This window comes from Hemiscyllium ocellatum, chromosome 47 (assembly GCF_020745735.1).
Source record: "Hemiscyllium ocellatum isolate sHemOce1 chromosome 47, sHemOce1.pat.X.cur, whole genome shotgun sequence".
Taxonomy (NCBI): Eukaryota; Metazoa; Chordata; class Chondrichthyes; order Orectolobiformes; family Hemiscylliidae; genus Hemiscyllium; species Hemiscyllium ocellatum.
This window is the reverse complement of record NC_083447.1, coordinates 16,712,655-16,735,560: the sequence shown is the minus strand read 5'-3', so window position 1 is coordinate 16,735,560 and position 22,906 is coordinate 16,712,655. Positions and strand designations below refer to the sequence as shown.

At 40.6% G+C, this 22,906-nt stretch overlaps 1 protein-coding gene across 9 annotated transcripts in view; it reads right to left on the bottom strand.

The window, feature by feature from the left end:
* The window catches only part of LOC132836584 (ryanodine receptor 1-like), a 402,705-nt gene that overhangs the window by 223,185 nt on the left and 156,614 nt on the right, over window positions 1-22,906 (bottom strand). For all 9 annotated transcript variants that reach the window (XM_060855950.1, XM_060855954.1, XM_060855953.1 and 6 more), the window contains exons 32-38: window positions 19,641-19,803; window positions 10,003-10,089; window positions 8,950-9,176; window positions 6,486-7,371; window positions 5,104-5,304; window positions 2,209-2,320; window positions 1,483-1,629 (exon numbers count right to left, since the gene is read on the bottom strand). In XM_060855950.1, coding sequence (XP_060711933.1) covers window positions 1,483-1,629; window positions 2,209-2,320; window positions 5,104-5,304; window positions 6,486-7,371; window positions 8,950-9,176; window positions 10,003-10,089; window positions 19,641-19,803 — 1,823 coding nt within the window. The remainder of the gene's footprint in view (window positions 1-1,482; window positions 1,630-2,208; window positions 2,321-5,103; window positions 5,305-6,485; window positions 7,372-8,949; window positions 9,177-10,002; window positions 10,090-19,640; window positions 19,804-22,906) is intronic.

The following is a 22,906-nucleotide window of genomic DNA, read 5'->3' as shown; positions in this document are numbered from 1 at the left end:
CGGTCTTCTTCAGTCATACACCTTTCCCTTCCCAGAGTACAACATCAAGGTTACACAGCTGCCAGTGAGAGTGAAGGTGAATTTGTAGATATGTTTCATCGGTTGGGATGCCCCTGTAATTGTAGTCAACTGCTATATTCCCATTTCAGCACAAAGGCCTTGCAGCAGCTCATACCAGTCCTCAAGAAACTGCCTAGAGACTAAGTTTCAATGGCTCCTAATGGGAGGGATTCCTCTGGATCATTAGATAGCTTACATGCCTTTGGTTATGATAGGTTACAGTTTACTAGCTGGGTACAGCATATGGAGTTGCCTCTTAAAAGCCTGGGATGCTAACTATGCCTAAAAGGGATGGCAATGAGGGTGACTGAGCTGCTTGCCCATTCCACTCTTAATATAACTTGTCTCCTCATGATGGATGGAGCAAAATCAGTAATCAATCAAATAGGTCAGCTAATTTAGTAGGTTTCAGGTAGCCAGTAATACCTCTGCAAACAGGATTGACGACATGATCCAACTTCTTGGCATGGGACAGAATAATATAACAGAATACAGGCTGCCATTTTTTTCTTTGCTGTGTTATGACGAGTCCACAGTTGAAGGTCCCCAATTTATGATCAGAGGCAAGGGAGAGAAGAACTGGCTCCTCCTCTTCGCTGAATACTGCCTCCTTCCTGTTCGTCATAACATGGTGAACTTAAATAAAGGATCCTTTCCCACATGAATACCTTTTCCAATTCCAATGAATTTATGTGTTATGTGTTTAGTTTTTTTAACAGCCAGTTTAACCAGATAGATAACAGTAGATCTGTGTGGGCCAAGATACAAATTGGCTTGGTTCTAGGAGATTTACATAGAAACTCTAGAATCTGGAAAGTTTAAAAAAAATTTCTTGGTTGTAATTATAAGTTGAATATGCAGAGCTTCATTTGGAATTTTTGTTTCCAGTACAAGTGCTTATGATTTTTGGTGTTAAACTAATAATGCTTGCTGTTTTCTTTTGCCAATAATATTTCTTCCTCCCTTTAAAAGGTGAAATCTTGTCAGGTGGTCTTTTCAGCTAACAGCTGCAATTTCAATCTTCTTTTTAAATAGTTCCCAGCCTGTACAGATATCCATAATGCAAGAAGGCATTTATTATTTTCCAAACGTACTGATATGATATCAACTGTTTCGCTACATGTCAGTAACCATTTGAACATTCCAGGCCACTGCTGCCAGCTTTGGTCGTTTCTTTAAAACAATTTTTCATACTCCCCTAATAATGCTTAGTCCCCGATTTGCAGTGACACAGCATTAATAATTACACACAACTAACTTTTCAGCAGCTATAGTAAAGATATCCTTTAGAAGCTTTGGATGACTTAATGGCAGCACCACGAGGTGAGAGCTGAAAATGTATAGTGCCACTTGGAGATGTGCTCCCAAATGTAAAAACAACCTAAGACTCAATACTTTGCCTGCCGTTTTACTAATACTCACTGGGAGTCTTCTCTTCTTCTTCAGTTGCAGTATCTTCAACCTCTTTCTTCTTTCTTAAACCCTTGACTTTCTCAACAAGATTTAGCAAGCGGCCTTTGAGTGATGTATCTGTTTCTTCCTCTTCCTCCTCTTCTTCTATTTGAATACCTGTAAGATAAAACGATACTTCCTTAGACACGTGTGAAAACCCACTAGCATCTAAATTTTTAGATGGGAAGAATTATTTTCAATATTTTGACCCTATTTCTGGTGGTTTGCAAAATATATATGCAGATGTAACAGTACTGGACTAATTATATTGTCAGGACATTTCAATGTCAACCACATTTCTGTGGGTCTGGAGTCACATGTAGGCAAGACAGAACAAGGACAGCATTGTTCATTCTACAAAAGGACTTTAATGAACCAGATGGATTTTACAATCCAAAATGGCTTCATGATCACCATTACTGATGACAGGGAGGGATTTCAAGATTTTGACCCAGTGGTACTGAAGCAATGGCAATATAGTTCTAATTGGAAAGTAATGTAACCTGGCTGGTAAACCAGAAGCCCAGGATAATGTGCCTGGGACACAGGTACAAATCCCACCCTGGCAGGCATGCCGCAATTATAGCACTGTTTCAAAACTAGTCTTTCAAAATAATTATCGCATTGATTCTAGTGTCTAAATCATACTTTTGTAAATCAATGGTTTCAAATGTTTTACAGTGCTCTCATACCTACCACAATGAGTAAGAAGTCTGGTGTGGAATTCGAGCAACACCTCTTTCACATTGTCTGAAAGAGGGCAATCTTCTTCATCTATCTCCATTTTAAAATTCATCAGCATGTTAATCTGAAATAAAAGTACACAATCTATCATGAACAATAATTTAAAAAGTACTCACATATTGTCAGCAATAAAACAGGTTAAAGAGTATATCACATTCAGTTTATTATCCATACAGAAAATTCCATACATAAGTTAATTTTGGGTAAATTGCTCATTTGTTAAAAAATTACGTACAAATCAGAGAATATATTTATTCTATTACAGAATTCTAATTTTGATTAAAATATATATTAAAACTATTCCAGTGTAGTTAACATAATCAGTGCTCTGTGTACACATTGCATTATATTGGTAATGCTGTATCCCTGGATTGTGATTTCCTACCATGGAGTTTGGGTGTTGAGTGTCTGTACTGTACTCGAGGCTACTCTAACTAGCTAGACTGCTCTTGCTCCATATCTGTTGCATCTCTATCTTTATATGATCCAATAGTAATCTCCCTCACTCTCACCAAGTCCTATAAGCTATCTTGTTAACATTCTAGTGCACAGAATATTGATTACAGCATTCTGGTACAGTATTTTTATCTTCTTCAAGTCTCGATGAAAAAGTAAAGGGCCTTTGGGTCCAAGATGAGGGGAAATTTGTTTACTCACATGATTGTGAACTTTTGCTATTCTCTACGATAGAGGGTTGTGGAGGCTCAATTTTTGAGCATATTCAAGGTACAGATTGATAGATTCCTGACTACCAGCGGTGTATATGATTACATGATGTACTGAATGGCAGGGTCAGCTCAAGGGCTGAATGGCCTACTCCTGTGCGTATGTTCCAACTGTCACAGTTGCACCATCATGTACATCAGCATTAACATTTAATTCCCATAATGCAACACAATACCATCCATACAAAGATTCTTAAGAAGAAGGCGCAACTAACTTCAGGAGCAGATTTGTCCTGCATTGGAGGAATTATAACCTTTTCCCTCAATTAATCCATTAGTAATTCTGGGACAAGGGGTGATCGTCACTCACACTGCTCTTATCAAGCATTTAAAAGCAGATTTTAGGTAAAGCCAATTCATCAAATACTCTTCCTGTTTTTCCATAAATGCAAAATACAGAGGAACTTTGATTATCCCAAGGGCATGGGCAGGCAGTATTTTGTTTAGTTAACTGAATTCCGGATAGTCAAATGCCAGATAACACAGTTTCGCCGAGCATTGGGACCGTGCGATCTCGCTGGATAATCCGATATTTGGATAATTGAACGCTGGATAATGGAGGTTCCTCTGTATTGTGGATGCTGGAGATCTGAAACAAAAACAGAAAATGCTGGAGAAACTCAGCAGGCCTGGGAGCATTTATGAAGAAAGAAATAAAGTTAAAGTTTTTGAGTGCGACGTGGCCCTTCTTCAGAAATGAAAGTGCTGGAAAGTGGTGGCTGTTATGCTGTTCACAGCTTATTGTCCCCTCTGTCAATAGCACTCAAAGCCACCATTGTGCAACGCTTTTTTATTTCTGAAAAATCATATCAGATTTGAAACATTAACTCTGGTTTGCTCTGCATGGATGCTGCTAGATGTGCTGAGTTTCTGCAGCACTTTGTTTATGTTTCACTTTAACTCTACCCTTAAACAGTCTGCATTCCTAAGACAGCCCTAGCAGGCTAGTCATTTAGAAGGATAGTACTTTCAATCACAGCTGTATAAATTAGTTTCATTGCTGTAGGATCAACTGAAAAACATGTTAATTTTTTTTTAAGATAACATAGTTGTGCTTGTTCCTTGGACTTATTTATGCTTTGTTCTCTCCAATACACTCATCATCCACTTCGATATTTCAAATAACAATACCTTAGTCATTAACTATTTTAATATTTTACGTATTATGAAGCGGGCAGCACAGTGGCTCAGTGGTTAGCACTGCTGCCTCACAGCACCAGAGTCCCAGGTTTGATTCCAACCTCGGGCGACCGTCTTTGTGGAGTTTGCACATTCTTCCCGTGTCTGCGTGGGTTTCCTCTGGGTGCTCCAGTTTCCTCCCACAGTCCAAAGATATGCAGGTCAGGTGAATTGGTCATGCTAAATTGCCCATAGTGTTAGGTGCATTTGTCAGAGGGAAATGGGTCTGGGTGGGTTACTCTTCGGCGGGTCGGTGTGGACTGGTTGGGCTGAAGGGCCTGTTTCCACACTGTAGGGAATCTAATCTGGTCATATTACCTTAAAGTCTTATAATGTGAACAGTAAGTTTAAATTATTCAGCATAAAAAGGCTTTAAGACTATTAATAAATAGTTTGATATTTTCCTAAGTGAAAATCTGTACCTGTAGTCATTCAAAGCAGGAAATATGAAATTGAAAACTTCTGGATGTCTAATACAGCTGAACACAAATGTGTCTATTATAGTGATAATGCTGGACACAAAGGAGTGAAGTTGACTTGTAAACCAAAATCCCTTTATCCTTTGCGCTACCATTTATAAGTCATTGCTTGTTAGCGGAATACCTGAACATTACTGAAAAGTGAGGTGGACTGTCAAAGCTTTTGATCTTGCACTCATCAGGACAGAATCACAAAAATGCCAAATCTCAAAAAGGACAACAATTTATACCATGAGAAGAGGGTGCTGAGTGGTTGGCAAGTGGATTTTGATTAGTAGAGGTGTAATAATGAGTAATGCATCCCAATCAACTGTTCAACTTTAGTTTATATTTAAACCAGACAATGTATCAGGTAAATGTATCAGGAAATCCTTTGCTCAGTTGAAAAAGTGTAATGCATGGAAATACATTCGGCTATAGTTTCAACTTTTTGACTTCAGTTGTAAAACATAAAAAGAATTTACCTGCTCTTGAGGTGGTGAACGGAATTCCCTTGTTTTTCTGGCAGTTTCAGCTGCTGACATGTTAAAAGATAACATGAGCTCTCGGTAGCGTTCCTTCTGATCTGTTTGCATTTTATTCACAAATTTATCAGCTAACGAAGCAATTGATTCAACCCGGTGTCGAAGTTCACAGTCACAGAAGAATTGCAAAAGTTTGCACATCTGTTTGGAGGGAGAAGATTATTCGGGAAACTGGAATTGCATTTTATTTTTCTTCTGAATACAATGCATCAGTTCGTAATTAATTAATAATCTGACAAAATAAACAAGGTGCCAAGAACACTATTGTAGCATGAATTAAGTGTTATATGTAATCCACTTTTGTTTTTTAAACTTACTCTTTCACAGGATGAAGATGATACTTGCTAAACTAGTATTTACTGCCTCTCCTCAAAACACTTGAGACGGTGGTGGTCTGCAATTTTTTGAACTGTTGTAGTCCATGTGGTGCAGGTACACCCACACTCCTGTTAATGAGGGAGTTCTAGGACTTTAACTCAGCAGCGGTCCAGGAACGGTGCTATAGTTCGAACCCATGATGATGTTTGGCTTGGAGGGGAATTTAAACTGGTGGTGTTTCAATATGCCTGCTGCCCTCATCTCTTTAGCTGGTAGAGGTTGAGAGTTTGGAAGGTGCAGTCAAAGAAATTTTGGTGAGCTTTTAATGTACATAGTACACACTACTGTCACTGCATGTTGGTGGCAGAGGCAGTGAATGTTTAAACTCATTCGTTTACTTTCTGGTCAATGGAAGCAACTATTATAGTGACTCTACATAGCATGAGTGATGAAGTGTTACCTAACATGGACGAACTGTACACATAGTAATCACTGACTCAGAATCACATTAACAGGAATTTCTCTCCAATAATACTAATATTTAAAAAGAGGGAAAATATGTCAGGATAGGAAACAGATATTGTTTTTCTCTATGAAAAACCCAATAGAGGTGAATCTTAAAGGTTTTCATTGTGAACCTTTGGTTTCCAACTGACATTGAAATTGGTAGACTTCAATAAAAATAAACTGTCCTTCCGCTGCTGAAAGAATGTGAAAAGTGACCATAAAATAAGAAACGAGAAGCATGCAAATAGCTGTACAGGTAGTTGCTTGCTCACTGGGCATTATTTCTTTTGTACCTCTAAAGGGGAAAGTGAGAGGCAGAGATGGAGAAGGTTCATCAAAAAGCATGTGATGACCCCACTTGGAGAAGCTAAATGAAGAAGAGCAACTCAGTTTTCTTAGACATAATAAATTTTTATATTTTCTTTTGCACAATGAGGTGGCTTAATGGTGTCCACTAATTTCAGTGAATATATAAAGGAGAAAACAGATTTTTGTACCTGTAGTTTGACAGACTCAGGCAGTTTCATCTGCAAAAGTCCCTCCTTCAACTCTTCCTCCTTTGTTTCTTCGCCTTCTTCCACAGTCTTGTCCTCCTTGGGCTCTTCTACCTCTTCATGTTCATCTTTCTCTCTTTCTTTCTCTCCAGCTTCTTCTGCTTCTCCTTCTTCCTCAGCAGTTGGTACTTCTTCATCCTTAGCACTTTCATCCTCACTCTTTTCAACTTCCTCCTTGACCTCAGCAAACACATTAGGTTCAATCATCTTAAGTATGTGCTTAACGTCTTCATCATCGAAGACCCCCATAATGAGGAGAGTGCTGACAAGTTTGAGTACTGGCACAAACTGAAATTCCACACTTCCACCCACGGGATCCCTTGTGTGCTGCCCACCATCCTGGACAGCCTCCGTCAGCATGTTAATGGCTTTGGTTTTGAGAATGTCTAGTGGGATCTCAGGACTGAATTGGTAACGATCGTTACTAGTACCAACAAAAGATAAAGAGGCAAAATGTAGAGGTGGTCTCAAGCACGTGGTAATTCCTACACCAGGCAGGCCATAAACTCTGCTCTCTCCTGGGAACAATGTAATTTGTTTTGTATCTTCAGTCATTGGGACAATAAACTCATTATTCATCATTAATCGCGATCGTTTAGCTGACTCTAGATGGACACTAATAAGTAGATCATAATAGCCACTACGCAGGAGCCCTGGTAGATACGTGTTCTCAATCGTGTAAAGTAGCTGAAATTCATCAACATGGCTGCATATGGCATGGGCAACCCGGTTGTTTCCCAATGCACACACTGCGCAGTACAGCAGCAACGTGTGGTAGTGGAATTGTAGTAGATCTTTATGTTCAGAAAGCTCCAAGATATCAATACACCTGCATGAAAATATTAAAACGCAAACATTAAAATTCACTGAGACAACAGACTGCAATCTGACACTAGGTACAGTGGCCTAAATCCAGCGTGTAAAAATCAGACAATCAAATGCAGTTAGTCAAATTCTTTACCTTTATTTATGGATTGCAAAACAATTATTTTCTAACCAAAATGAAAAGAGAAAACACACTGCCAGTCAGGCAGTATCTGTGGACAGTGTATGGAATGAGCTGCCAGAGGAAGTGGTGAAGGCTGGTACAATCACAACATTTCAAAAGGCATCTGGATGGGTATATAAATAGGTAGGGTTTAGAGGGATGTGGGCCAAATACTGGCAAATGAAACTACATTAGTTTAGAATATCTGGTCGACATGGACAAGTTGGACCAAAAGGTCTGTTTCCATGCTGTACATCTCTGTGACTCTATGTTAACAGTTCAGGTTGATAGACATTCAGCAAAACTACCAGTTGGACCCTGAAAAGCTGGATGGACTTTAACAGTCTACCTTGTAAAGCTCATGGAAAGCCTATCCAATCCACCACAATTTGAATCCCTAGTGTATACAATTAATATCCAGTGCCTGTTTAAGGGACACAGCATTGACAGGATCTTTGGGGTGTGGGGCATCTTCAAAGTCACTCACTCACCTGCTCTGTTGCAGAATTCCCTCTGTCTTAGCTTACACTCTGCAATCTCTTACCCATCGTATCCGGCCTGGGATCCAGCAACAATCCTAGGCCTTGGGTTAGTTTGGTCCCTGTAGTAAGCACCCCCTCCCTGTTGCAGTGCTGTTCAAAATAATTGCAGGCTTCTAAATACCTGGTAGCTCTCAGTGGGATGGGATTACATCCCTCAAGGTCCCTGATACAGGACAAGCTTGCTCTGAACAGATACACGTTTGAGTGACACTTAGTGTGTGTTTCCATAAAAAAAAATGAATGCCACTTTAAGGGCTTTATCCCACAAACAGGTATTCACCTATCTAGAGTCACTTGTAAGCTCCTGGGAGTAGTAATGTCTTTCGTTCAGAGGCTGCTGAAGGGACCCTGTTTTGGGAAATGGACAGCCCACTAGAAGCCAGCCCCATCACAACCTTACTGCTGATACCCTCCCTTGCAAATCTGCACGTCATCACTTTCCTGTGGTCTAGGTCCAACCATAAACCTGGACCAAGGGTGGGTACCATAATGGCATTACTAGCCTGCCAAGTCTGCAAGGTGACACAAAATACAGCAGCTTACCCTAAAAGAGGTGATGTGGAGCTCTTGCCAATGAGAGAAAATATTGTGCATTGTACTGTGCAAAAGCCCTTCGTTTTTTCCTGATGAAAGGCTTTTGCCCGAAACATCCATTTTCCTGCTCCTCAGATGCTGCCCAACCTGCTGTGTTTTTCCAGCACCACTCTAATCTAGACTCTGATTTCCAGCATCTGCAGTCCTCACTTTCACCTATATTGTGCATTAACTCTGTTTCTCTCTCCAGAAATATTGCCTGATCTGATGATTATTTCCAGCAGGTTTGTATTTTAATTGCATTTTTCTGCATCTGCTATACAACTGTTTTCTCGCTCCTAACCTGTTCTCCTCAGGAATATGCAGTGCCATCATGATAAGTGGCTCTAAGCATTCTACCATCCAGCCATGCCGCTCACTGATCCGTGCTGTTTCCACACTCAAAAAATCATTCGGCACCCGACTCCACACTACTGGTGTGATCATTTGGACATCAAGTCTTGGAGGACACTGGGGGATGGTGTTCTTTCGCTCACTCTTAAACATAGCTGATGAAATAGGCATAATATTCTGCAAGAGATTTAAAAAGGCAAAAATAATGACTGCCAAGCTGTTAAGTCTTCACACAAAGTTTGCTATGTAAATGGTATTATATAATGGCTGCTTATTCATGATGCTACTTAGAAATCACAATCTTAAGGACACAAAGACAAACTTACGCCAGAGTTGCATTTGCTGCTCTGTATTGTGGTGTTTATATTTTCTTCAACAATGTACAAGTCAGTCACCTGCAATATCTTCTAGCTCTAATGAATGTCTTTGTGTAAAACTTAAACACTTTCCTCTGTTTACAAATGCTAACTGGCTCACTAATTGTTTAGCACAGGTACTATTAGAGTTTCAGATTTCCAGCAGTGTTTATTTTGCAGGATTAGCACATCCAAGTACAGTCATAATTTTGACAGCCCACTGAAAGCAGGAACAAAGGAGCTGGAGTCCAGACTTTCTCACTACTGGGAGGTATATTGGTTAAGGTTTTTAAGGCGTTTATGTTACAACTGGGGAAAGGAAGCAGTTTCTTGGCAGCTTGACTCAAGCAGGCCAAGAGTCCTGAGCTACTCTAAAACTCCTTCCCCTCGCTGTCAGTGCAGGAAAATGGCTGCAGTTGCAGCCACAGACTCTCTGGTTGTAATTAATCCAACAAAATCTGTTAGTCATGAGCCAGTGACATCAGCTGGTGAGCCTGACGTTAGTGCTCCAGCCCCAAGTAAAAGTCCTGCTCCACTCTGAACAATTAAATGGTCCTGACATTGAAGAAAAAACAGAAATAATAGTTTGAGATGAAGCTTAACTGTGTAATACCATGTACACATCCTATAATCCAATGACAACATACCTTCAGCTTTCCAAGCTCAAACTGGAACATATTCTGGCTAGAAGGCTGAACAAAGACTGCAGGGAATAACTTCTTACTTGGTTCAACCTATGAAACACATTAAAGGGAAACAAACAGCATTAAAACACATGCAGCTGAAGTCTGACAAAATAAAAATAGATTTCTGTTCAATAACACAACAAGAGGCAGGAACAGAATTAGGCCATTCAGCCCATCAAATGTTCTGCACCATTAAATAAGATCATGGCTAATCTGATTATCCTTAACTTCACTTTCCTGTCTTTTCACCATAACTCTCAATTCCCTTGTTGATTAAAAATCTCTCAGCCTTGAATGTACTTAATGACCTAGCTTTAATAGCCCTCAGCAGTATAGAATTCCATAGATTCACTACCATCTGAGAGGTGAAATCCCACCTCATCTGTCTTAAATGAACAACCCCTTACTCATATACATGCCCTCTGGTTATAGACTCTCTTATAATGGAAAATAAGCTCTTCACATCTACACGGTCAAATCCCTTCCATAAGGTCACCTCATCCTTCTAAACACCAATGAAACAGGCTCAATCTACTCAATCCCTCCCCAAACGGAAAACCAGGATCAACCATGAGAATCTTCTCTGGACTCCTTCAAAAGCCAGTATCTTTCCTTCGATAAGGGGAGAAAGACTGCCTACAGTATTGTGTGTTCTAACAATGCTTTGTATAGTTTTAGAGGAGAAAGTGAGGTCTGCAGATGCTGGAGATCAGAGCTGAAAAATGTGTTGCTGGAAAAGCACAGGTCAGGCAGCATCCAAGGAACAGGAGATTCGACATTTCGGGCATAAGTCCTTCAAGCATGGCTTCCCTATTTTTAAATTCTGTTCTCTTTGAAATGAAGGATAACATTTCATTTGCCTTCACCATTACCTGCTGAACATGTATGCCAGCTTTTTTGTGTTTGTTGCTCAAGGATCACCAAAATCCTTCTTTACTGCAGCTTTCTGATTTTTTTCTCTATTTAATATTCAGTTCTCATGTTCTTCTTGCCAAAGTGCATTACCTCACATTCTCCCACACTACATTCCAATTGCCAAGTTTTGCTCACTCACAATCTATCAATATCTTTGAGTCATCTTCACCACTTACCTCCCCACCTATCTTTGCGCTATTTGCAAACTTGGAGGTTGTGCATTCACTTCCCGCATCCAAGTCATTAATACATGACTATATTTCCTGACACTTGGGAATGCACACTATGTGCTGTTTTAAATTGTGCATACGCTTCCATAAAGTTTTTTGGGGGGAAACTCTGGATGCGGTAATGGTGGCAGGAAATGTGGCCTGAGAGAGGTAGAGATCAGGTGCTGAGGAATGGTGGGATGGAGGAAGAGGGAATCGCAGAAGAAAGCGACAGAAGAGAGTAGGCCTTCCAGCTCCTGTCCATTCTCATCGAACCCTTCCCACTTCTGAGTCCTCTTGCCTCCTCACTCCAGATCAATCTCCCTATCTCCTTTAGAAAATCCAAATATATTCCATATACTGCTTCCCCTGGATGTAGCTTTGCTCGTTGAGCTGGAAGGTTCATTTTTAGACGTTTCATCACCACACTGTGTAACAACTTCTGTGAGCCTCCAAATGAAACACTGTTTTCTATTTATATCATTGAGTTTCCTTTAGTTGGTGATGTTACTTCCTGTGATGATATCATTTCCTATGGTGATGGCATTTCCTGTTCTTTTTCTCAAGCGGTGGTAGACGGGATCCAAGTCAATGTGTTTGTTGATAGAGTTCCGGTTGGAATGCCATGCTTCTTGGAATTCTCATGCGTGTCTCTGTTTGGCTTGTCCTAGGATGGATGTGTTGTCCCAGTCGAAGTGGTGTCCTTCCTCATCCATATGTAAGGATATTAGTGAGAGTGGGTCATGTTGTTTGTGGCTAGTTGATGTTCATGTATCCTAGTGGCTAGTTTCTGCCCGTTTGTCCAATGTAGTGTTTGTTACAGTTCTTGCAAGATATTTTGTAGATGACATTAGTTTTGCTTGTTGTCTGTATAGGGTATTTCAAGTTCATTAGCTGCTATTTTAGTGTGTTGGTGGGTTTGTGGGCTACCATGATGCCAAGGGGTCTGAGTAGTCTGATAGTCATTTCCGAGATGTCTTTGATGTAGTGGACAGTGGCTCAAAACTTGTTAATACTGCTTCCGCTGTATCTATCCTGCTTATTACCTCCTCAAACAGCTCTAGTAAATTTGTTTGGTATAATTTCCCCTTCAAAAGCCATGCTGATAACATGTCAGCACATTATGCATTTCTAAATGCTCAGCTATGTCCTAACATTGTCCCAATGACAGGCATTAAGCGAACTGGCCTATAGTTACCTGGTTTTCTTGCCTCCCACTCTTTTTCAATGAGGATGCAACCCACTAAGCTTTTATTCTCTAGTGATAGTTATCGTACTTATTTCATCTCCCACTTTTGCCCTTCGCTTATTTAGTATTTTTGGAATGCCAGTGTCTTCTACCATGACGACTAATACAAAGTATTTTTTTCAACTTCTCTGCCAGTTCCTCATTATTATGTTCCCAGCCTCATTCTCGAAAGGGCCTTCATTCACTTTGGACTCACACTTCCTTTTTATAAACTTAAAGAAGCTCTTACTGTCTGTTTTAATAATACTTATCAAGTTATCCTCAAAGTATATTTTTGGTCATCTTTTGTTTGTTTTCAAGCCCTTTCCAATGCTCTGGATGCTCACTATTCTTTGCCACATAGTATTAAATTGAAAGACAAAATATACAATTTTAAATTTTATTGGTTTTATCTCCTCCCTAGAATTCCTCTTTCTCATTGGGATATACCATTGTTGAGAACCATGAAATATTTTCTGAAATGTCTGTTATTGATCGTCAAATATCGTTACTGCTAACTTTCTGTCCTAGTGCACTCCAGCTAACTGTGCCCTCACTCCTTTCTAATTACCCTAGTCTAAGTTTAGCACAGCTGTTTCCAATCCAAGTTTCTCAGTCAACTGAATGCTAAGTTCTAGCATATTATGTTCACAGTTTCCTAGAGGATCTTTTACTTTGAAATCATTTGGTATTTCATTTTACATGAAAGACTCATTATATATTAAACTATCCAAATCCTTGGTTTGATCCATGCATCTTGTTCTAGGATTTGGTCTTGCATCGACTCTATGAAGTCTTCATCCTAGCTTGCTCTGTCAATTTAATTTTCCCAATTTCCATGTTTTTGGAATGTATTCACATACATAAATCTTATGAAAGTTGGAAAGTAGACGAGTACCTGCAAACACATTGGCAGTGTAAACTTCCATTGTAGTTGTTTTTTATTCATTCATTTTGTGGGTTGTGAGTATTGCTGGCTGGGCCAGCATTTATTACCCCTCCCGAGTTGTCCTCGACAAGGTGGGGGTGAGTTTTTGTAAATAAAGGTATTGGATTTACATTATATTCTTCTTCAATGTCCTGACATTTAACCCCATCAATTGAGTTTACAACAAAATGGTCAATTTGATTTTCTGAAACATTGATATATTCTTAGACATGGTACTGGATATACATTACTGCATCATATCAAAATGCTGTAGCCCAAATACTAGGTCACTATCATTTCAAACTCAATTCAGGAAATTATAACAATTAGAACATTTGAGTGTAGGAGTTGGGATGTGATGCTGCAGCTGTACAGGACATCGGTGAGGCCACTTGTGGAATACTATGTACAATTTTGGTCGCCCTTATACAGGAAGCATGTTGTTGATCTTGAAGTGGAGGAGCTGGTGTTGGACTGGGGTGGACAAAATTAAAAATCACACAACACCAGGTTATAGTCCAACAGGTTTATTTGGATGCACTAGCTTTCGGAGTGCTGTTCCTTCAGCAGGTGGTTGTGACAACCACCTGATGAAGGAGCAGCCCTCCAAAGCTACTGCTTCCAAATAAACCTGTTGGAACATAACCTAGTGTTGTGATTTTTAACATTGTTAATCTTGAAAAGGTGCAGAAAATATTTACAAGGGTATTGCTGGAACAGGAGTGTTTGAGTTATAAGGACAAGTGATTTAAGCTGTGGCTTTTCTCCTCGGAGGCTGAGGAGTGATGTTATAGAGGTTTATAAAATCATGAGGGGCATGGACAGGGTGAATAGCCAATGTCTTTTTGCTAGGGCGCAGGAGTCCGAAACTTAAGGTGAGAGGGGAAAGATTTAATAGGAGAACCTGAGGGGTAATTTTTTCACACAGAGGGAAGTGCGTGTATGGAAGCAGCTACCAGAGGAAGTGGTGGAGGCTGGTACAATTACAATATTTAAAAGGCATTTTGGTGGGTACATGAACAGGAAGGGTTTAGAGGGATACAAGCCAAAAGTTGACAAATGGGACCAGGTCGGATTAGGATGTCTGGTCGATGTGCATGAGTTGGACCAAAGGGTCTGCTTCCATGCTGCTTGACTCTATGACTCTATAACCTGAGCAGATGTTTGAATTTCTAAAGGGGGGAAAAAACTGATCTGATAAGTAGCTTTGCTTGAATTCTTTAAACATCGAGTAATAATAATCCAGTAGCACAAGTTACTTCTGTATAATTTGCAGCAAAGGATTTCACCTACTCCAGCCAAAATAAACCTTGCAGAGTGGTGTTTTTGTTATCATTTATTCACTCATATGATGTCAGCATTGCCCTTCACCAATTTCTATCGGACAGAGTGGCTTGAGAGTGCATTTCAGAGGGTAGTTAAGAGTTCACTGTGTTATTGTAGATCTGGAGTCACATATAAACTCGACCAGGTAAGAAGCCAAATTTCTTATCTTGAAAGATTTAAATAGACCAGATTTTATAACAATTGAGAACAATTTCACGGTCATCATTACTGGGACAAGCTTACAATTCCAGATATATGAATTAAATTTGAATTCCAACACCTGCTGTGGTAGGATCTGAAACCATTTCCCTAAAGCATCAGCCTGGACCTTGTGACTATCAGTTCATAACACCTCTATCTCCTAATAATGTGTAACACCAATAAAAATATTCCTCAAGATACTTCACATTGGAGGCAAGAGAGATCAAGTTAGGTAAAATGAGGACAACAATTTATAAATGGTTTAAAAAAAAGGTAAGTTTTTAAGAAAAAGGGAGAACTAATTACTGAAAATGGAACAGTCATGAGTAATTCAACAAATAGACTAAAGTAGTAGAAAGGGAATGCCCACAGGTAAATGGACTTCAAAAATGCATTTCATTAAACTCCACATAGGAGGCCATTAAATTTGGAAGAAATGACTAGTGGACAAACATTTTTGCAGAGGCATAAAGGACCCAACAGCAGACCCGTTTCTGGTTTTTGAGCATGCAGGTATCTGACATCCATTGCCCCGATGCAATTTATGGGAGAGGTCAATTAAGTACAACAGCAAGGTGGGAGGCCCAGTTAAGATAGATAACTCATCACACCAGTCAACCAACAGCCTCACTAGGAGAGGTAGGCTGCAGCTGAGGCTAAAAGGGGACAACAAGGATGGCTTAATTAGGAACTCAAGGTTTCTAAGAACCAAATCTATTAGGGCTATAAGTACACTCCTTGACATGATTAATTGTGGCGAGGGCCTTTTTACCCTTATGGTACGTTCACTGGGAACTTGAGAAAAGATTCTGCCCATGCCTCAAACTGATCTATATCCTGCTGTATCTTCTGATAATCCTCCTCACTATCCGCAACTCTACTAATCTTTGTACTATCCGCAGACTTAGTAATTAGATCAGTTATGTTTTCCTCCAAATCGTTTCTGTAGATCACAAGCAGCAGAGGACAAAGCCCTGATCCATATAGAACACCATTCGTCATGGCCCTCCATTCCGAAAAGCATCCTCCCTCTCTCTCCTATGATTAACCAGTTCTGTATCCAGCTTGCCAGCTCACCCCTGATACCATGTGACTTCACCTTTTGTACCAGTCTGCCATAACAGACCTTGTCAAAGGCTTTATTAAAGTCCACGTAGACAACATTAATCATATTTGTCACCTGCTCAAAAACCTTGATCAAGTTAGTGAGGCACAACCTTCCCCACACAAAACCATATTGTTTATCACTGATCATTCCTTTGCTTCTAAATGCTTATAAATCTCCTCCGAAAATCTTTTCCAATAATTTCCCTACCACTGACAGGAGGCTCACAGGCCTGTAATTTCCTAGATTATCCCTGTTACCCTTTTTAAAAAATGGGACAACATTAGCTAATCTCCAGTCCCTGAGACCTCACCTGTGCCAAACAGGAGATAAAGATGTCTGTCAGTACTCCAGCAATTTGTTCTCTTGCCTCCCTCAATATTTTGGGATAGATCCCATCAGGACCCGGGAACTTACTTATCTTAATACTTTTAAAGATGCACAACTTGGCTTAGAAATTCGATATTCCCTTCCCTGACATCATCCTCCACCAATTCCTTCTCTTTAGTGAATATCGATACAGAGTATTCATTTAGGACCTCACCTACCTCTTCTGGCTTCACACGTACATTCTCTTTGTCCTTGAGTGGGCCAACCTGTTCCCTGGCTACCTAGGAGTGGAAAGTGCTATTGGAAGAGATTTAATTGTTTCACTGTGCCCTGTAATAGGGTAAACGCTGTTGCCATTGATCATTGGCTGTCGAAGGGCAACATCTTGGAAGATGCTGGGTGAGTTGCAAATCATGCTGGCTGCTTTGTCTTGGATAACATTCACCTTTTGGGGGTTGTTGGGCTGCACTCATGCAGGCAAGTGACACAATTCCATTAAATCCTGAGTTGTTAGTGCAGCTAGGTTTTGACGAGTCAAGAACAGAGTTGCTCACTGTAGATTTCTCACTCTCTGGCTTGCTCCTGTGGCCACAGTATTATCCCCTGGTGCAAGTGCCGAGTACAATGCAATATAACCTCAATTCAGCGCCAGGCTATTTCAAGTTAGGAAATATCTCTTTCTGTAAAGTGAGACAACATGGAGAACTCAGAGCCACTGAATTATTACAGTGAAAAGTTGCTTTTTATTCATTTTATAGGATGTGGGCGTCGCTGCCTGGCCAGCATTTATTGCCCATCCCTTGTTGCCCCTTGAGAAGGTGGTGGGGAGTTGCCTTCTTGAACCGCTGCAGTCCACCTGCTGTGAGTTGACCGACAATGCCATTAGTGAGGGAATTCCAGGATTTTGACCCAGCAACAGTGAAGGAATGGCAATATGTTTCTAAGTCAGGATGGTGAGTGACTTGGTGGGGAACTTGAAGGTAGTGGTGTTCCCATATATTTGTTGTCCTTGTCCTTCCAGATGGAAGTGGTCGTGTGGTTGGAAGGTGCTGTCTGAGGATCTTCGGTAATTTTTGCAGTGCATCTTGGATATAGTACAGGTAGACAACCCTTTATCCGAAATCTTGAAATCTGAAAAGCTCCAAAGTTTGAAGGTTTTTTTGTTAAGTTTTTTTTCTTATTAACAAGGTCCTTTGGCATGCAAACAGTGAACCCAAGTCCACACCCACTTGATGCGTGCCACTCAGATGGGACATATGGAAGCATGGCCCAAAACTGGCAGGCCTCAATTCTGTTTCAGAGTCCATTTTATTCACAGTAAGTCTGTTCTTTGGAAAGATTTTTAAAAGGTTCACCATCAAACTGCCACTTATTCTGAAATTCGAAAAATTCTGAATTCCGAAAACCAGTTGGTCCCAAACATTTCAGATAAAGGATTTTGCACCTGTACAAACGACTGCTAATGGGCATCAGTGATAGAGGTGATGGATGCTTGTGGTGTGGTGCCAATCAAGCGGGCTGCTTTGTCCTGGATGGTGTCAAGCTTCTTGAGTGTTGTTGGGGTTGCACCCATCCAGGCGTGTGGAGTGTTCCATCACACTTCTGACTTGTGCCTTGTAGATGGTGGACAAGCTTTGAGCAGTTACGAGGGGATTAATTGCTGCAGTATTTCTAGCCTCTGACCAGTTCTTGTAGCCACTGTATTTATGTGGTGAGTCCAGTTGAGTTTTTAGTCAATGATAACCTCCAAGATGTTGACAGTGGAGGGATTCAGTGATGACAACACCATTGAATGCCAAGGGTGGTGGTTAGATTGTCTCTTATTCATGATTATCATAGCCTGGCGCTGTGTGGCACAAATGTTACTTGCCAATTGTCAGCCCAAACCTGGATATTGTCCAGATCTTGTTGCATTTGAACATGGATTGCTTCTGAGGAGTCAGGAATAGTGCTAAACATTGTGCAATCATCAGCGAACATCCTCACTTCTGACCTTATGATGGAGGGAAGGTCATTGATGAAGCAGCTGAAGGAGGTTGGGCCTATGACATTATCCTGAGGAACTCCTGCAAAGAGGTTCTGGAGCTGAGATGACTGACCTCCAACAACCACGACCATCTTCCTACGTGTCAGGTATGACTCCAACCATCGGACAGCATGCCCCAAAACCAATGATTCCAGTTTTGCTTGGGCTTCTTGATGCCATACTTGGTCGAATGCAGCCTTGATGTCAAGGGCTGCCACTCTCTGCTCACCCTCTGGAATTTAGCTCTTTTGTCCACGACTAGACCAATGCTGTAATGAGGTCAGGAGCTGAGTGGCCCTGTCAGAAACCAAACTGGGCATCACTAAGCAGGTTATTGCTGAACAGGTGCTTCTTGACAGCAATGTTGATAACATCTTCCATCACTCTATTGATGATTGAGAATAGACTGATGGGGTGGTAATTGGCTGGATTGGATTTGTCCTGCTTTTTATGTACGGGATATACTTGGGCAATTTTTCACATTGTTGGGTAGATACCGGTGTTGTAACTGTACAGAAACAGCTTGGCTAGGAGAACAGCAAGTTCTGGAGCACAGCTTCAGTACTATTGCCGGAATGGTGTTTGTTCTATCATGCCTCTGCTGACTCTCCAAATTACCAGATCACTTAGTGCCATTCTCCTACCTTCTCCCCTGCGGTTTCTTCCTCTCCCAGTGATTACCTATTCCATTTTGAATAACTTGATTGCCAGACATACTGGCAGTACATTCCAGATCCTAACCAGAAGCACAACAATATGACAGCGCAGGATGAGGCTGTTCAAACCATCATGTCTGCACCTGTTCTTTAAATGAGATTCATTAACTTGTGCTAATCTGCTTTTTTTACTGATGCCCTTGCACATTGTTTGAATATAAACAATCATCCAATATCCTTGTTGCTTGAACGTGTTTTTCCTCATGTCACTTTTACATCTTTTATTCATTACTTTAAATGTGTGCCCTCTGACTCTTAATCATGAGTCAGGTCATTTTCTCTTTATCTGCTCTGTAACCACCTTTTTTCAGTATGCCTCTCAGCCTTTTCTTCTCTAAGGAAGAATCCCAACTTCTCCAATATATTTTCCAACAAAAAATAGATATTAGCTCAGTTATTAATTTTGAATAATAAATCAATACTTTTTTGTCAGAAAAGGATATAAAAGAAAACATAGCGAAGGTCAGTGGGACAGGAATAAAAACACAGCCATGATTTTACTTTGTGGCAGAGCAGATTCAAGGGGCTGACTGGTCAGCTCCTGTTATTATGTTCCTAAATATTCACTTGCTTTTTGATTGAGTTATCTATCACTTCGTTAAAAAACTGTCCTACCTGGTAGTAGGTGTTGATGTCTTTCCCATTTGCAGTGAATGTCATGAGACCAGTTGCTAAATCAACAAGGCAGCCAATCTCCAGATCAACATTACTGCGGCTTGCTTGTTGGGAATTGCTAAATTCACCTCCCCAAACTATGTAACAGTTGCTCCGCTTAATACTGTAGGGAGAACACATGTGTCAACAGTACACAAATATATTGATGTTGCAGATATGGAACACAAGTATTACAGTACATTGAAAGGCCACATGTTTAAGCATTAAGAAACTAAATTTGACACAAAAATTGGTGTAAATGTGTGTAAAGGTCTGAACTAATTCCAGAATGAAAGTAGTGAAATGACCATCCCAGCGACACTCACTGCTCAATTGTCAACTCATGCATTTACACTACAACTGCATTATAAAGCAAAATGAAACAGCTTCAAACTGGTGTTACACTTCTATTGTGAAATCACCATATGTTGGACAGAGTTGGATTGAAAATAAATATTAAAAACTAATTTTGGTGGTCTCCATCCATTTCAAAACATACACATCTGCAGCAAAAAAACCTGCGGAACCTTACATACAGTGAGACAATATTGAAATACTTAATGCTAAAGTACAGTCGTTTCTGCTATTACGTGATAGTACTGTTCTTGTGTAACCTCGTGTCATAAGAAAATTGTGTAACAGCAGCACTTTTTAAACTAATGAGGCTTGAATCATGTTAGATTAGATTCCCTATAGTGTGGAAACACTCCCTTCGGCCCAACAATCCACACCGACCCTCCGAAGAGTAACCTACCTAATCTTATTTTCCTCTATTGCCTAACACTATGGGCAATTTATCATGGCCAATTCACCTGACATGTACATCTTTGGACTGTGGGAGGAAACTGGAGCACCCGGAGGAAACCCACGCAGACACGGGGAGAATGTGCAAAGTCCACAGACAGTCGCCCAAGGCTGGAATCGAACCTGAGACCTTGGTGTTGTGAGACTGCAGTGCTAACCACTGAACCACTGTGCCACCAATACAGGTTTTAAAAGTTTGTGCTTTAGAAACAGTGTTCCCAGTTCGTCAATCGCGTTACAGCGAATTTGCAATAACGAAACGCACATTATAGCAGAATGACCTGTACACTGCCCACATCAGATTGTGTTTTAAGTACAAAGGTAATGTTTTGCATTGTATTCAGCTGTGCAGTATTCTAAGAACAAAGGATTCTCTCCCTCCATAAACTCTAATTGTAAGAAACAACCTGCTCAGTATTTTAATCTACTGTTCTTTATTAAAAAGGGAATAGCTTAGAAATGGTTATCAACACATCCATTTACAAATGTCAGCTTCAAGCCATTTTGATCCGATGTAGATGCAATTCATTGACTCAGCCACTACTGGTACTTAAACTATAAGCGCTTGTTTGAACTCTTGTGAAATGAGGTATCAGGAGTTCCTCATGAATGATAGTGAACAATTCATTTGGAAGGATGAAGAAGGATTTCATTGAAACTTTAGAATATTGAAAAGCCTGGATAAAGTGGATGTGGAGATGACGTTTCCACCAGTAGGATAGACTAAGACCTGAGGGCACAGTCTCAGAATTAAGGGATGACCCTTTAAAATGGAGGGGAGGAGAAATTTATTTAGCCAGAGGGTGGTGAATCTGTGGAACTCATTGCCGCAGTGGGCTGTGGAGGCCTAGTCATTGAGTGTATTAAGACAGGAGTAGACAGTTTCTTAATTAGTAAGAGGATCAAGATCTAAGGTGAGAAGGTAGTGGAAAATGGCTGAGAAACATATCAACCATGATCAAATGATGGAACACAACAGCCTAATTCTGCTCCTAGATCTTATGGTCCGAAATCCTTGAAGTAGTGCTTCAATATACAATAGATTAAACTACTAAAATCCCAGTGATCGCATTTAAGAGTAATATGAGAAGTGTTTAAAATTTGTAAATAATGCACAATATCAACATTAAAAGTATGTTACCCTTGGTAAAATACAGGATTACACAAAATATACAGCACAGAAACAGACCATTGAGCTCAAGTAGTACATGATGCGACAGTCCTTTATATCAAGGCTGTATTCAATCAAGTGTGGCATCAAGGAGCCCGAGCAAAGCTGGAATGGTTTCAATGGTCATCAGGGAGTAAACTCTTTGTTGGTTGGAGTCGTGCCTCACATAAGAGGAGGGCTGTGGTTGTTCGAGATCGGTCATCTCAGTCCCAGGACATCTCTGCAGGAGCTCCTCAGGGTAGTGTCCTAGACTCAACAATCTTCAGCTGCTTCCATCATAAAGTCGGAAGCAGGGATGTTTTCTGACGATTGCACAATGTTCAGCACCTTTCATGACTCCCCAAACACTGAAGCAATTCAGGTTCATATGCAATAAGACCTGGACACATCCAGGCTTGGGCTGACAAGTAACAGGTAACAGAAATGTCAGGCAAATGACCACTTCCAAGAAGAGACAATCTAACCACTGCTCCTTGACATTCAATGGTGAATTCTCCACCATCAACACCCTGATGGTTCCCCATGATCTGAAACTCAACTGGACTGGGCACATAAATGCAGCCGCTACAAGTGTAGGTCAGAGGTTAGGAATACTGCAAAAGTAGCTCACCTCCTGACTCCCCAAAACCTGTCCACCATGGACAAAGCACAAGTTGGGATGTGATGAATAGTCCCCACTTGCCTTGATAGGTACAGATCCAACAAACTCATGACATTTGACACAACTCAAGAGAAAGCAGTCTGCTTGATTGATACCATATCCACAAACATTCACTCCCTCCACTACCGATGCTCAGATGTAGCAGTATGTACTAACTACAAGATGCACCACAGAAATGCATCCAAGATCCTGCGACAACAGGTTCCAAACCCAGAGAACGGCAAGGGCAAGGGCAGCAAGTACATGGGAACACCATCACGCACAAATGCCCCTCCAAGTCACTCACCATTCTGGAGGTGATGGTCTAATGGTATTATCACTAGGCTATTAATCCAAAGACCAGGTAAGCTGCTGGGGACCTGGGTTCAAATCCCACCATGACAGATGGTGGAATTTGAATTCAATTTAAAAAAAACTTAGGATTAAGAGTCTAATGATGACAACAAAATTGTTGCTGATTGTCGAAAAACCCATCTGGTTCACGAATGTCTTTTATTGAAGGAAATCTGACATCTGGTCTCCACATAACTCCAGACCCACACCAATGTGGTTTACTTCAAACTGCTCTCTGGGAAATTAGGATGTGAAATA